The 13,146-nt window shown below is 48.7% G+C and overlaps 1 protein-coding gene across 1 annotated transcript in view; it reads right to left on the bottom strand.

Moving 5' to 3' along the window:
- SLIT1 (slit guidance ligand 1) overlaps positions 1-13,146 on the bottom strand; it is a 175,169-nt gene that overhangs the window by 135,919 nt on the left and 26,104 nt on the right. Inside the window, exon 5 of the mRNA XM_077780329.1 lies at positions 10,029-10,100. Coding sequence (XP_077636455.1) covers positions 10,029-10,100 — 72 coding nt within the window. The remainder of the gene's footprint in view (positions 1-10,028; positions 10,101-13,146) is intronic.

The raw sequence follows: 13,146 nt of genomic DNA, 5'->3' as shown, positions 1-13,146 counted from the left end.
CTCCGTTAGTGTGGCTCCCACACCCTAACCAGGCCAGGCAGAGGCAAAGGGAGGCCCCAGCTAAGGCCCATCAAAGTGTGTTGGGAAGGAAGGCTTCTCAAAGTAAGAACCAGATGAAGCGGGGCTTGCTGATAATGCAGATTCTTGGGCCCCTGCACATCTACAATCACGGGATCTTGGTTGATAATCTCTGCATTTTAGTAAACTCCCCTAGACAACCCTCACTCACACCAGTTAGAGTACTAATGATACAGAGGCAGAGCACTAATGGTTTGGATCCGAAGGACCTGGGTTTGAGTCAACCATGATCCCTATTGCCAGAGCTCAGCAAGTTGCCTGACACCAGACCCACAAGATCTAGGTATTCCCAAAAAGAAAAAGAAAAAAAAGAAAAAGATTTTGAAGAGTTTCAAGGTCAAATCAGTTTGGCCAATGCAACACGCTACATGTCCCCTGGGGGGCTTTATAACGCACAGAAGCAGATTAAAGGGGCTGACCTAGTACTTCCCAAGCGGTCGAGGAAGCTTCTTTGCATCATTACAGTACTTCCCAAGCGGTCGAGGAAGCTTCTTTGCATCATTACTGCCAGAAACATCTCACAGACTTAATGTGTCATGAGACAAAGCTCATGAAGGTCCTTCCCGGGAAAAGTGAAGTCTAGGGAGTAAGGGACGGAATCTTAAGGCAGCGAGCGGTCTGGCAGGAAGCAAGCCCTGGCCAGTGAGGGGCGGCCACAGGAGACCCATTCCTCATGCACCAGGGTCCTCAGAGGCACAGCTGGTTCAGCCCCGCAGATCTGCCGCCCAGAGTGGACGTGTCACAATAGCGAGGTCACCTTCCTGCTTCGGGTAATTTCCCTTGGAGGCAAGACAGATCCATTTTTAACAGCTCTTCATTTCAGCAGAGAATGCCCTCCCGCCTCTGATGGGGGCTGGGGACCAGAACTGGAAGGGAGGCTTTGTTCTTCTGACCAGTGCTGACAGTTTAATTAAACCCAGCTCCAGACGGGGTCGGCAGGGTCAGGCATTCTTCAACAGGGCTCCTGCGGAATATCACATCCACGCCTCTCCAGCCACCAGGGCTCTGTTAATGAGCTATCCTGGTCCTTACAGCAGGGATATAAATAAGGGGAAATAAATGCCCTGGGCCGCCCTTAATCACCCACCCCCACCCCTTCCACATCCAGCAGAGACACAAAAGGTTGATCTTGTCCAGAGACATATTGGTTGCAAGGCTAAAACGAAGCCCAGAGTAACTCGGTTTCCAGAAGTGGCTTCTGGATGAAGAAGGGAAAGCAAGCAGCGAGACGGGGTGTTGTGAGGCAGCAGAGAAGGCCCCTCCCCAAATCTGGGAGGACAGAGGCAAAGAGGCTGACACCCTCTGTGCTGCACACCCAAACATGAATGGAGACTGGGTTTTGCTGATGTAAGAGGAGCCGTCAGGTTCAAACATGTCTGACCCCTGTGTGAGTCCATGAAGCATCTCCACATCCTCTAGGGACTGACTGTCAGGGAAGGAAGCTAACCCCAAATCCCGGTAACCCATCACCATGGTATAACCATCGTGGTGGGAGACAGAGCTCCAGCTAGTGAAGCATCTGCCTCTACCCACTCCGTCCTGCTGTGGTCAGAGGCTGGCAGATGGCTCTCAAAAAGCAGTGATGATAAATGCTCCCCTCCCGGACAGACCGTGCCTACCTGTCGGTCTCACACAGCCCACTGCGAGTATTCTCAGGGCTGAGAACAGCACTTGGCCCACGGGAGGCCCTGGGTAACTGCTGGATGAATGGGCGGGCAGGTGGATGGGCAGGTTTATGGGTGGACTGGAAAATGGGGAAGTAGAAGGTGAATGAATGGGGGGCTGGATGGGCAGGATTGATGGCTAAATGAGTGGGAGAGTGGATAGGCAGGCAGATGGATTAGGTGGGCGGCAGTGTGTTCGCTGGGAGGAGATGGGGGGTGGAGCGATGGTACAGGGTACAGAGACAGATGGCAGATGGGTAAGTTGACTGGTAAGTTGGTAGATAGGTAAGCAGCAGTGCATCAAGTCAGAGGTGGATAGGGGGTGGGTATATGACAGGTTGATGGGGCTGAGGGGATAGGTAGGTGGTGGGAAGATGAGTAGGTAGATAGGTGCAGGGGGTGAATGTGTGGTTAGTAGGAGGTGGATGTAAGAGGAATTGGATGGATAATATAGAAGGATGAGCTGTAGCATCAGAGAGACCAGGGCTCAGCCCTCTGAGCTTGCATTCCTTCATCTGTAAAATGGGGGAAATGCTGACATCAGAGATGTTCTGATGATGAAATCAGATAATGTTTGAGCCTGAGCCTGGCCCAGAATAGCCTTGCATTTGTTCTAACAATTGCTGTAACAACTGCGGTCCTGAGACCTCTCGTGACTGTCCTGGCAGCCCCAGGTGGTGACAGAACGTCACAGGATGGGCACTCTTCTGCAGAGATGCTGACTCCCTCTAACTGTGGACAAGGAGTGTGGGCAGCGCTCTCCTCTAAAGAGGTGAGGGGGTGGGGGTGCTGAGCAGGAACTCGGGGCCCACCCTCAGTGGGGGCATCCCCAAGGAAGCAGAGAACGCACAGGTGACTCCAGGGTACTAAGAAACATTTCTGGGGGCACCTAGGTGGCCCAGTCGGTTAAGTGTCCGACTTCAGCTCAGGTCATGATCTCACGGTTTGTGAGTTCGAGCCCCGCATCAGGCTCTGTGCTGATAGCTCAGAGCCTGGAGCCTGCTTTGGATTCTGTGTCTCCCTCTCTCTCTGCTCCTCCCTTACTCACGCTCTGTCCCTCTGTCTCTCAAAAATAAATAAACATTAAAAAAAAAGAAAAAAGAAACATTTCTGGGGCAACATCAACTACTTGCTCTGTGCTTGTTCAGGACAGTACCCATGAGCACAAAAGCCAGATTCCCTTGTCAACTCCTGAGAGCCTGCGCAGTGACTGTCCCAGGTCACATCCCAGCCACTGCCTGTGGGGCCCTTCTGCTAGCTGGCACACCAGCCTCTCTCCGTGGCCCCTAGAGGTGCCTCCGTGGGTGCACCTCATGAAAAACAGCCTCTCGTGAAAAAAAAAATGTTAAACCTGTTGGGGGAGGTCCCTGCAAACAAGCAGATGGCTCTGCATTAAGACAGGTAAGGATGAATCACCAGCAGCGGACAAAGGCTCAAGTGCAAGGTCAACTTAGAGGCTGCATTGCTGCCTCCAAAGCAATTCCACATGGATTCACCTAACATTTCCTGAGCATGTACTATGGGCCACCAAGTTTACAGCTGACATGAGAGTGGGTTACCCCTTTCTCCAATCTGCAATAGCCTGTGAGGTAGACGGTATTGTCTTTATCTGATAAAAGAGCAAAATGGTGCTCGGTGCTCGATGGGGTTAGAGGAAGTCTTCCAACGTCACATACCTAACACTCGCTTTAACTCAGACCACAGAAGCTTGCCATTGCTTATAAAAGCTGGGAGGTCTCTTACCATAAAAATTACACATGCTTCTTTTCAAAATATCTGAGGAATACAGAAAAGAAAAAAGTCACCCAGAGGCAAACCCTGTTGCCAGTTTACAGTCTTTTTCCGTGCATTCTTTAGAGTGATTTCTTTCATGATTATATTGTCAGCACAATTTTGCATCCTGGCTTTTGATAACACAAACATTTATCTGCATTGCTTTACATCCTCCATAAAGACCACTTCTGATGATGATATAAATATCTCATCAAGTAGCTTTCCAGAATTTACTTAAGTGTTCCCTCAACATTGGACACTTAGGTTATTTCTATATTCAATATTCTATATTTTGATAGAGGAATATTCTTTCAAAATTCTAGTTAATGCTGCAGTGAACATGTTTGTGCCCAGGTATTATTACTTCCTTGGGATCGATCCCCAAATGTGAGATTTAGGACCTTCAAAGGCATGGTGTCTAATTCCAACCCTATCGCCCTATCACTGCTCTGTCGTCCAAGGCAAGTCACCTCTCTGGGCCTCAGGTCCCACGTGTGGAATGAGATGGACAGACCAACCCAGCTCAGGGGGAAATACCACCAAAAAATAGCCAGTAAGAGGACATTAACACCTGGCAGCCACACAAAATCAACACAAATGTGGACTGTATCATCAAAGGGTGCTAGACACTTTGGGACCACACCTTATCTGTACATTCGGTCTCTCTCAAGCCTACTTCATGCTGAGTTAGCATAATGGCCTCTGCCGAAAGCCCATGATTTGCTCCAGGTGGAAAGGATTAGCAACGGATCCCTTAAAGCAGAGGGGAGGCCAACAAGTGAGAGACCAGAAACACCAGGCCCTGCCTCCCCTCTTACCCTGCCTCTTAAGGGGATGTGATCCCCCCTCCCCAGGTCCTGGAGGAGGAGCAGGCTCCTTGGTAAGATAGCACTGGGTGATCCACAAACCCCCAACACAGCTCTGTGGCCTGGGAAAGACCTCATGACCAAAGGTGAGCCAACCAGATTCTCTCCTCAGAAATCTAGAGTTAGGACCCGAGACCTGGGGATTAACTCCAAAGTCAGAGGAAGCAGGAGAGGAGTTGGCACTATGGCTAACCAAAGTCATGTTGGAACTGAGATGTCGTCCATAAGCCCATAATAAGCAAATATTCCGAAAGAACTGGAAACACGCTCACATCTCAGTCCTGGTCCCAGCTACACTCTACTTCCTGTCCTGGGGAAACTAAGTCCACTGGTTGTGCCCCTACAGCACCCCACCGCACCCTTACCGTCACCAGCCTGCAGGAGTTTCTGTTCTGGAGCCAAGCGTGCCCACATGCTGCTTGGACAGACCAAGTGGGCTGAGAGAGTTAACAGAGGGGTTTTGGAATGAGAGGTGTTCAAGTCAATAGACTGAGGGGGGAGGTGGGACAAAGAATATTAGCAAATAAATCTTTAAGCACTTGCTCGTCACTGTTTCCTAGAACCACAACAAAGATAAAAAAAAAACTCAGTGAGGCCACAACACCACAGACAAACAACCAGATCAATAAAAGGGTTTGTTTAACTATCTTCCCCAGAAGGTGCACTTTTGAGATGGCCTGAATTGGAAGGGCGCCATGCTACACTAAACCAAGGGGGTCCCAGTCATGAACTCCAGTCCTTTGCTGACCTAAGTGGGGACACCGCACGGGATTCCTCCTCAAGGTCCTGCTGGCAGGCACACCTGTGCTTCCAGATGAGCTTAAGAAATATTCAAGGAGTCGGGGCGCCTGGGTGGCTTAGTCGGTTAAGCGTCTGACTTTCACTTAGGTCATGATCTCGCGGTTCGTGGGTTCGAGCCCCGCGTCAGGCTCTGTGCTGACTGCCAGCTCAGAGCCTGGAGCCTGTTTCAGTCTGTGACTCCCTCTCTCTCTGACCCTCCCCTGCTCACGCTGTCTGTCTCTCTCTCTCTCTCCTAGAAATAAATAAAAAACATTAAAAAAAAAAATATTCAAGGAGAGCTAGAGAAAGCAGTCTCCCTCCCCCCAGGTCTGGCTACGCTCTTCCCAAGAGTTAAGGGCCACTGCCTAAAAAAGCAGTAGGCACTGAGGAAAGGTTCTGGCTCTAGAGCCTGGAAATATTCCCCAAAGATCCACCAAGCCTTGGATCAGAAGGGCCCTCTATTCACTGCTGACTGGCCCCCTCCCCAAGACAGCCAGCCCCAGGCCACCGGGGGAAGAACATCCAATGCCTCCAGCCCCCAGTCCTATAGGGTGCCAAGAGCAGGAGTCGGGCAGACTCCTGTCCCCTTCCATGGATTTTCCACTCCTTGAATAGAGTTCCTTGTGCCAGCCTTTGGATATAAAATCCAGTTATGTAATACTTGTTAAAGCATAGAAGTACTTTTCTCCAGCAAAATATGAAGCCATGAAGACACCGGGTGGGGAGTCCAAAGGGGCTTCAGTACTGACCCTGAGGAGTCACTTTGCCTCTCCAACCTTGACTTTCGTCCTGACTTTTGACAGCAATAAAACCATGAGACACTGTTCGCCTCACACGGTCACAGGTGTCAGACAAAACAGGAACACAGGAGCACCGGCTTCTGCAGGGCCATCCGCTCTCCAACGCTGTCCAGAGCACAATGGCCATCCGCTGCAGGCCGGGATGCTTTATGTGCATGATCTCAGCTCAGCCTCATGATAACCCAACAGCGTACAGGAAAGAAAAGCAGGCCCCAGGAAGTTAGACCACCGGGGTTATGCCTTGAGAAACCCAGGACCACCTTACCCTTGATTTTCTACTCCTCCAGGCTACCTTCCCATTCTACCAAGGGTCCAAGCTCTCCAGACACAGGCCAAGAAGGCAGCTACATGGACCACACTGTGTCACCACTGTCAGGAGGGGAGCCCACGGCCATGCAGGGCACCAATACCCCTGGTAAATGGTAGACCCAAGAGCTGTAGAAAGACAGACCCCTGTGGAGCTGTCCCCTCCTCTTCATCCCCAAGAGTGGGTGGAAGGATACGGTCAAAGCTGTCAGCCTCTCAAAACATGAATAGGGTTAGAAGTAACCTCAAGCAAAAGGCTGGAAGTTTGTGAATTTAGATTCACATGAGGGGGTCTTGGATATTTTTAGATAAATGAGAGATGGAAACAACCTAAGTGTCCATCAATGGATAAATGATAAAGATGTGAGATATATATTACATATATAATATATATATTTATATAATATATATAAATGGAATAGTATTCAGCCATGAAAAAGAAGAAAATCCTGCCATTTGTAATAACACGGATGGACCTTGAGGGATTTTGCTCAAGTGAGATAAACCAGAAAGAGAAAGACAAGTACTCCATGGTATCACTTATATGTTGAATCTAAAAAAAAAAAGTCAATTTCATAGAACAGAAAATAGCAAAGTGGTTGCTGGGGGTGGGAAAGAATAGAAAGAGGTAGATAATAGGGTACAAAGTTATAGCTATAAAATGAACAAGGTCCTGGGTGCCTGGGTGGTTCAGTCAGTTAAGCGTCCGACTTCGGCTCAGGTCATGATCTCATGTTCATGAATTCAAGCCCCACATCAGGCTCTGTGCTGACAGTTTGGAGCCTCGAGTCTGCTTCAGATTCTGTGTCTTCCTCTCTCTCTGCCCCTCCCCTCCTCACACTCTGTCTCTCTCTCTCAGAAATAAACATTTTAAAACATTATGAATAAATAAATAAACATTTAAAAAAACATTGGTAAGATTTAAAATATATATATATATTAAATAAGATGTGAGGATCCAATGTGTAACATGATGGCTCCAGTTAACAACACCGTCTTGTATAATTGAAATCTGCTATGAGAGTAGAAGTTACATGTTCTCACCAAAAATAAACAAAGAAATAAATAAAAAGATAAACATGTGAAATGATGGATGTGTTAATTAACTACCCTGGGGATCCTTTTACCACATATACGGGTAGCAAATCATTTCAGTGTACATTTAAGTATATTTCAACTTTATATGTCAATTCTCCCTCAGTAAAGCTGAAATTTCAAAATAAGTTTTTTAAAATGTTTCATGAGGCACCTGGGTGGCTCAGTGGGTTGAGTGCCTGACTCTTGATTTCTGTTCAGGTCATGATCAGGTCATGTTCATGGGTTTGAGCCCCACGTCGGACTCCGTGCTGTCAGTGAGGAGTCTGCTTGGGATTCTCTCTCTCCCCCGCCGCCGCCTCTCCCCCACTAGCTCTCTAAATAAATAAATAAAATGTTTCATAATATAAATGGGAGAGGGTCAAAGCGGCACCCAGAGCTCAATGGCGAGCACACACTACACACATACTCTGAACCCTGGACAGCGGAAGACAGTGGATCGGGATGGCCGAGGGGAGGGAAGCCCGGCAGACAGATGCCTCTGGGAGCGTGGGGGCAGACCTCTGAAAGGCAGACAGGGCTCGGGGAAAGGGGGAATAAAAGCACAGGAGGACACCACGGGAAAAGATGTTCAGGATGAATTTTTACAAAGGCGGGGCTGTGATAAGGCCTACCAGAACCAGCTTCCAGAAAGGACAGTGCGGAGAAAACAGGAGCTGCTGGAGCCAGGGCAGGGCAAGGCCAGCGCCCGCACATGACCAGTAATGGCACAGACCTCAGGTTAAAGCATGGAGTAAGGCGATGTTAGGGCAGGTGCACCTGCTGGGAAGGATCTTGTAACTTCAGCAGCTAAGTAAGGTGCCCACCGTGTACGGGTCCAGAATGAAAGCACCAACCCACCAAGCGATGGGGGACTGAGAAGACCCAGCTCAAGCCCAGGGGTGGTGAAGGCCAGCAGAAGGGGTCATCACTGAGGGTCACTATGGAGATCCTCCAGGCCAGAAGGAGGAAGAAACAGGAAATGACCATAGACATCTTTTGGACAGTTTAAGACAAAAACTTGAAGGCAGGTTCAATGACCCAGGGGCTGCCTGGAGACCACTAGGCTAATCAGGAGTTCTAGAAATCATGACAGATGTGGAAAGAATTGGCTGTGCTTAATCTAAACTCCAGAAGCCCAGTCACNAGGCAGCCCTGGGCTGCCATCTCCCACCCAGCCCCTGACCCTCAGTCTTGTCTAAGTCACTTGCTGCCTCTTCCTCCATGCCGGTGCTGCCTACAGGGTTCTCCAGGGGAGACCAGCAGCCTCACTCCCCCACACAGCACTCTGCTGGCCATACAGAGGGTCCCAACCAGGTTGTCAACGGCAACAACTGATAGAACTCAAAAACCTCCCAACTTAAAATTCAAAATCCTGACAGCCTTTCCTAAATCTAACAAGAGGGGCACCTGGGTGGCTCAGTCGGTTGAGGGTTCAGCTCTTGGTTTCGGCTCAGGTTGTGATCCCACTGGTTCATGAGTTTGAGTCCCGAGTTGGGCTCTACACTGACAGAGGAGAGCCTGCTTGGGATCCTCTCTCTCTCTCTTCCCCTCCCCTGCTCACATGCACTCTCTCTCTCTCACTGTCCCTCCTTCCCTCAAAAAATAAGTAAAGAGGGCGCCTGGGTGGCTCAGTCCATTACGCGTCCGACTTCAGCTCAGGTCATGATCTCACAGTTTGTGAGTTCAAGCCCCGCGTCGGGCTCTGTGCTGACAGCCAGCTCAGAACCTAGAGCCTGTTTCAGATTCTTTGTCTCCCTCTTTCTCTGACTGTCCCCTGCTCATGCTGTCTCTCTCTCTCTCTCTCTCTCTCAGAAATTTAAAAAAAAAAACACATTAAAAAAATAAGTAAACATTTTTAAAAATCTAACAAGAGTACACAGTTGTTCTAGATACTTACAGAAAGCAAAACGAAGGAAAACATAAATTGTTGGAAAGCAGATATGGGGCTCGAAGTTAACAAAATGTTACTAATATGCAGATCTGTCCAATAAAGCAACTGACTTGGGGGGTGGGGAGCTGGTTAACTCCCTGTGATGAGAGGTAGCTAAGCAGAGACTGACGGAGCACAGGCTAAGGAATTGCAGAAGAGATTCCTTAGATAATCTCTAAAGTCCTCTCCAACCCAAGACGTTTCACAAAATGAAACAAATGCTAGAACAATTACAGACACATCTAGCACATCACAGAGTAGCAGAATTAGCCACTACCCTTTAAACTTGGAAGAAGTACGTTTATAGCAAATAAAAGTACAACTCTATGCCACGGTTAATAAGCTTCCAGACCTCCTTACTCCAACCCGAAAATAGAAATAGGTCCAAGAAGGGCTTAGTCGAATGAATAAATATTCAACCCAGGGCAGGTTACCGAAGGCTGAGACAGTGCAAAGACAGTGCTCCGTGTAAGGCCCGGCATCGCAGCTGAGGAGAACGCCCACTCCCACAACACTCTCACTGCCACACTGTCAGAGGCAGGGGATTCCGCCAAGAGCTCACCAGAGAGAGATGCCCCCCTGCAGCACCTCCCTCCAGAAAGGGCCTGGCTTTTGATGCCCCACGCAGCTCCTGACAGGTGAGGACCAGGGGGTCACCGTCACGGGAAATTCTGGGCCCCCCTGACCACACACTGCCCCTCCCACAGGGCGACAGACCAGACACAGACAGCGCTTTGGCCACACTGTCACTCACAGCCTCGACAGAGCCTGGTTGTTCTGGAACAGCAGCTCTGGCAAACTTTGCAGCTGGTTCCGGTTTAGTCGTCTGAAAGAGAGAAGAAAGGATGAGTTGGAAGGTGCCTCGGTGTTCCAGAAGTCCAAAGACTTTCCAGAAAGCACTGGATTCAGAGTGAGAAGGCACAGGGTTCCAATTCTGACAGGGTCACTGTGGAACCCCAGGGAAATGACCTCTGGGCCTCAGTTTCTTTCTTTTTTTTTTTTAAATGTTTTATTTATTTCTAGGAGAGAGAGAGACAGCGTGAGCAGGGGAGGTTCAGAGAGAGAGGGAGTCACAGACTCTGAAACAGGCTCCAGGCTCTGAGCTGGCAGTCAGCACAGAGCCCCACATGGGGCTCGAACCCACGAACCGTGAGATCATGACCTAAGCGAAAGTCAGTCGCTTAACCGACTAAGCCACCCAGGCGCCCCTCTGGACCTCAGTTTCTTCATCTATAAAGTGGGAGTTTGCCATCTGACACTGGGGGAGGAGGAGCACAGAGCACGTGTGAAAGCTCCCCACCAAGAACCTGAAGTACAGCAGGCAGACAACCCCTTCCATGATTTCCTCCCTTGCTCATCATCAGCACAGTTGGATTTACAAGACTCCTGGTAACTTAGAAGGCACTGATTCAAATATGATCTTGCTTTCTGAGCTAAATACCCATGTACACTTGAAATGTGAGATATACCCTAATGGGGTAGGACCAGCCACGAGGTCCTGATTTTTTATTGCTTTTGCTTTCATCCACATTTGACTCCATGGCAACTTAACTTTTTTGTTTGTTTGCTTTAGGTCTTTTTTCAAAATGATCATAGTTTTATTGATTTTTTAAATTATTTATGAAAACACATGCTTGGGGCGCCTGGGTGGCTCAGTCGGTTAAGCGTCCGACTCCGGCTCAGGTCATGATTTCAGTTCATGGGTTCAAGCCCCGCGTTGGGCTCTGGGCTGCCAGCTCAGAGCCTGGAGCCTGTTTCAGATTCTGTATCTCCCTCTCTCTCTGACCCTCCCCTTCTCATGCTATATCTCTCTCTCTCAGAAATATATAAAATATTTTTAAAAATTTTTTAAAGAAAACACATGCTTAATTCTTTAAAAAACTTCAAGTAATAGAAGAAAAAGTATTCAGCCATCTGCATTTTCCTCACTCAACAATTTGTGGATGTCTTTCCGTGCCAGACAATACAGAGCGACTCCTTTATTTTTAATGACTAGAATGCCCGTCATTTCTGATTGCTCTAGGGGTGGACAGACAACTTTCCAGTTTTGTAAACACAGGGCAGAAGTGAGAAGTCTGGTCCTGGAACGTGGCCTGGACGAGAAGACATAATGCAGAAAGGACCCGGACTCCTCCCAGAAGGCAGCAATGCCTAACCAGATGCATCTGGCCACCTTTAGCACCTAGTTCTCTGACACCAGAGCACCAGGCGCCAGCCCACCGGGGCTGTGATACCTGCAAATGTAGAAGCTTGGTACTCACACAGACCTGCAGGGGCTTCACCTGGGAGCTGGTAAGAGCTGCTCTACCCCAGACCTGTTGAGTCAGAGTCTGTGTGTTAACAAGATCCCCAGGTGACCTGCGTGCACACCAAGGCTGGAGCACAGGTGTACAAGGCAACCTCCGCCCTCCAGACTATAGCACAGTTTGGGCCTTGCACAACCATCTCCTTCAACAGTGCTGGACATGAGAAACCCTGCTCGGTAAGCGCTTTCTTTCACTGGGAGGGAGGGAGAAATGTAATTCTCTGTGGCCAATAGTAACTGGCCTGTGGAACCTCCTAGGAGGTCGCCCTTCGTCTGATATGTGAGAAAGGCATCATTTTCCAGCACGGTCCAATGAGACGAGCTGGAGGAGGTTTACTCAAAAGGGAGGGCTCCCGGGGGAACACATCACTGCCTTGGGGAAAAAAAGGGGGGGAGCACCAATATAATCCTTAAAGCAACAGGAGTAGACATCAGATCACCTCAAGTTCCTTCACCTTGTCCAGTAAATTAATCCTATATTTACAGTGTCTGGTGATCATTGGTTTTGTTTTGTTTTGTTTTCCCCCAGGACTTTCTCATCTTTCTGGTTTCAATTTCTGAAAACACTTAAGAGGGGGAAAAAAATTCAACAGCCAGTTTAAAATAGAAAATCAAAAGACACTAAAGGGGGGACCCAGCATGGCGAGGGACCTGTAGGTAGCGGAGAATAGTAACACAGTAGTGGTTACCGGTCCTGATTGGCCCTCGCCATGTGCCGGGCACCAGACTAAATGTTTTGGAAGCACTACCTCACCAACAGAGGGAAGCAGAACGCACAGATGGGATTCTTCCTTTTGAGTATGACCACAAGGGCTTACATTGATTCACCGACACCTCACCCCCCACCTCCTTGCAACAACCCCAAGGGAAAGTTTCACCACTTGTCACACGGCTTGGCTCTTAATATGTGCTCAGGATGTTTCTTGACTGTTGAGTTGTCTCTGTGATAGTTGAGGAAACTGGGATGCCCAGAGGTGAGCGACTCACCCAAGTGACCACTGAGCGGTAGAGCCAGGTTCTGAAGAGTGCCTTTCCCCACATTACGCACCGACCCCCACTCAGCCAGCTCAGGGTCAGGGTGACTGAGCGCCCTCTGTGCCCATGGCACTCCGGTCCTCATGGCCAACAGGACAGCACACTTCTGCTTCTGCCCTCGAGCCTGGAGTAACTGCTTACAAGAACCAGTTATGTCTGCTCCCAAACCTATCTATGCCGGGGGTACTTATAATTATAAAACATAATTAACTATCATACAAGTGAACAAAATACTAGTGTGAAAAGAAAGAGTCAACTCATTGAAAACAAAATTGGATGCTTTGGAAAAAGTCAATAAACTCAAAGCTGCCAGTTAAAGGGCTGTTGAATTAAGTAAAAGACTGGACCAGGGGGCAGGAGGGTCACGAAAGAAACTCCAAACTCTTCACTCTTCACCCAGATTGTTGTTAAAGGCCCTTTTAAACATCTCACTGCACCTTAAAGAAACCGAAACCAAAAGTCATAAGCAAGTAATTTGTGTGGAGTAGAGATGAGTAAAACAGTACGGAATTCTAATCTCATTCTAAGAAGA

Source organism: Crocuta crocuta, unplaced genomic scaffold (assembly GCF_008692635.1).
Source record: "Crocuta crocuta isolate KB4526 unplaced genomic scaffold, BGI_CrCroc_1.0 scaffold170, whole genome shotgun sequence".
Taxonomy (NCBI): Eukaryota; Metazoa; Chordata; class Mammalia; order Carnivora; family Hyaenidae; genus Crocuta; species Crocuta crocuta.
Note: the sequence above shows the minus strand (reverse complement) of the source record. Positions and strands in the feature narration are given on the sequence as shown.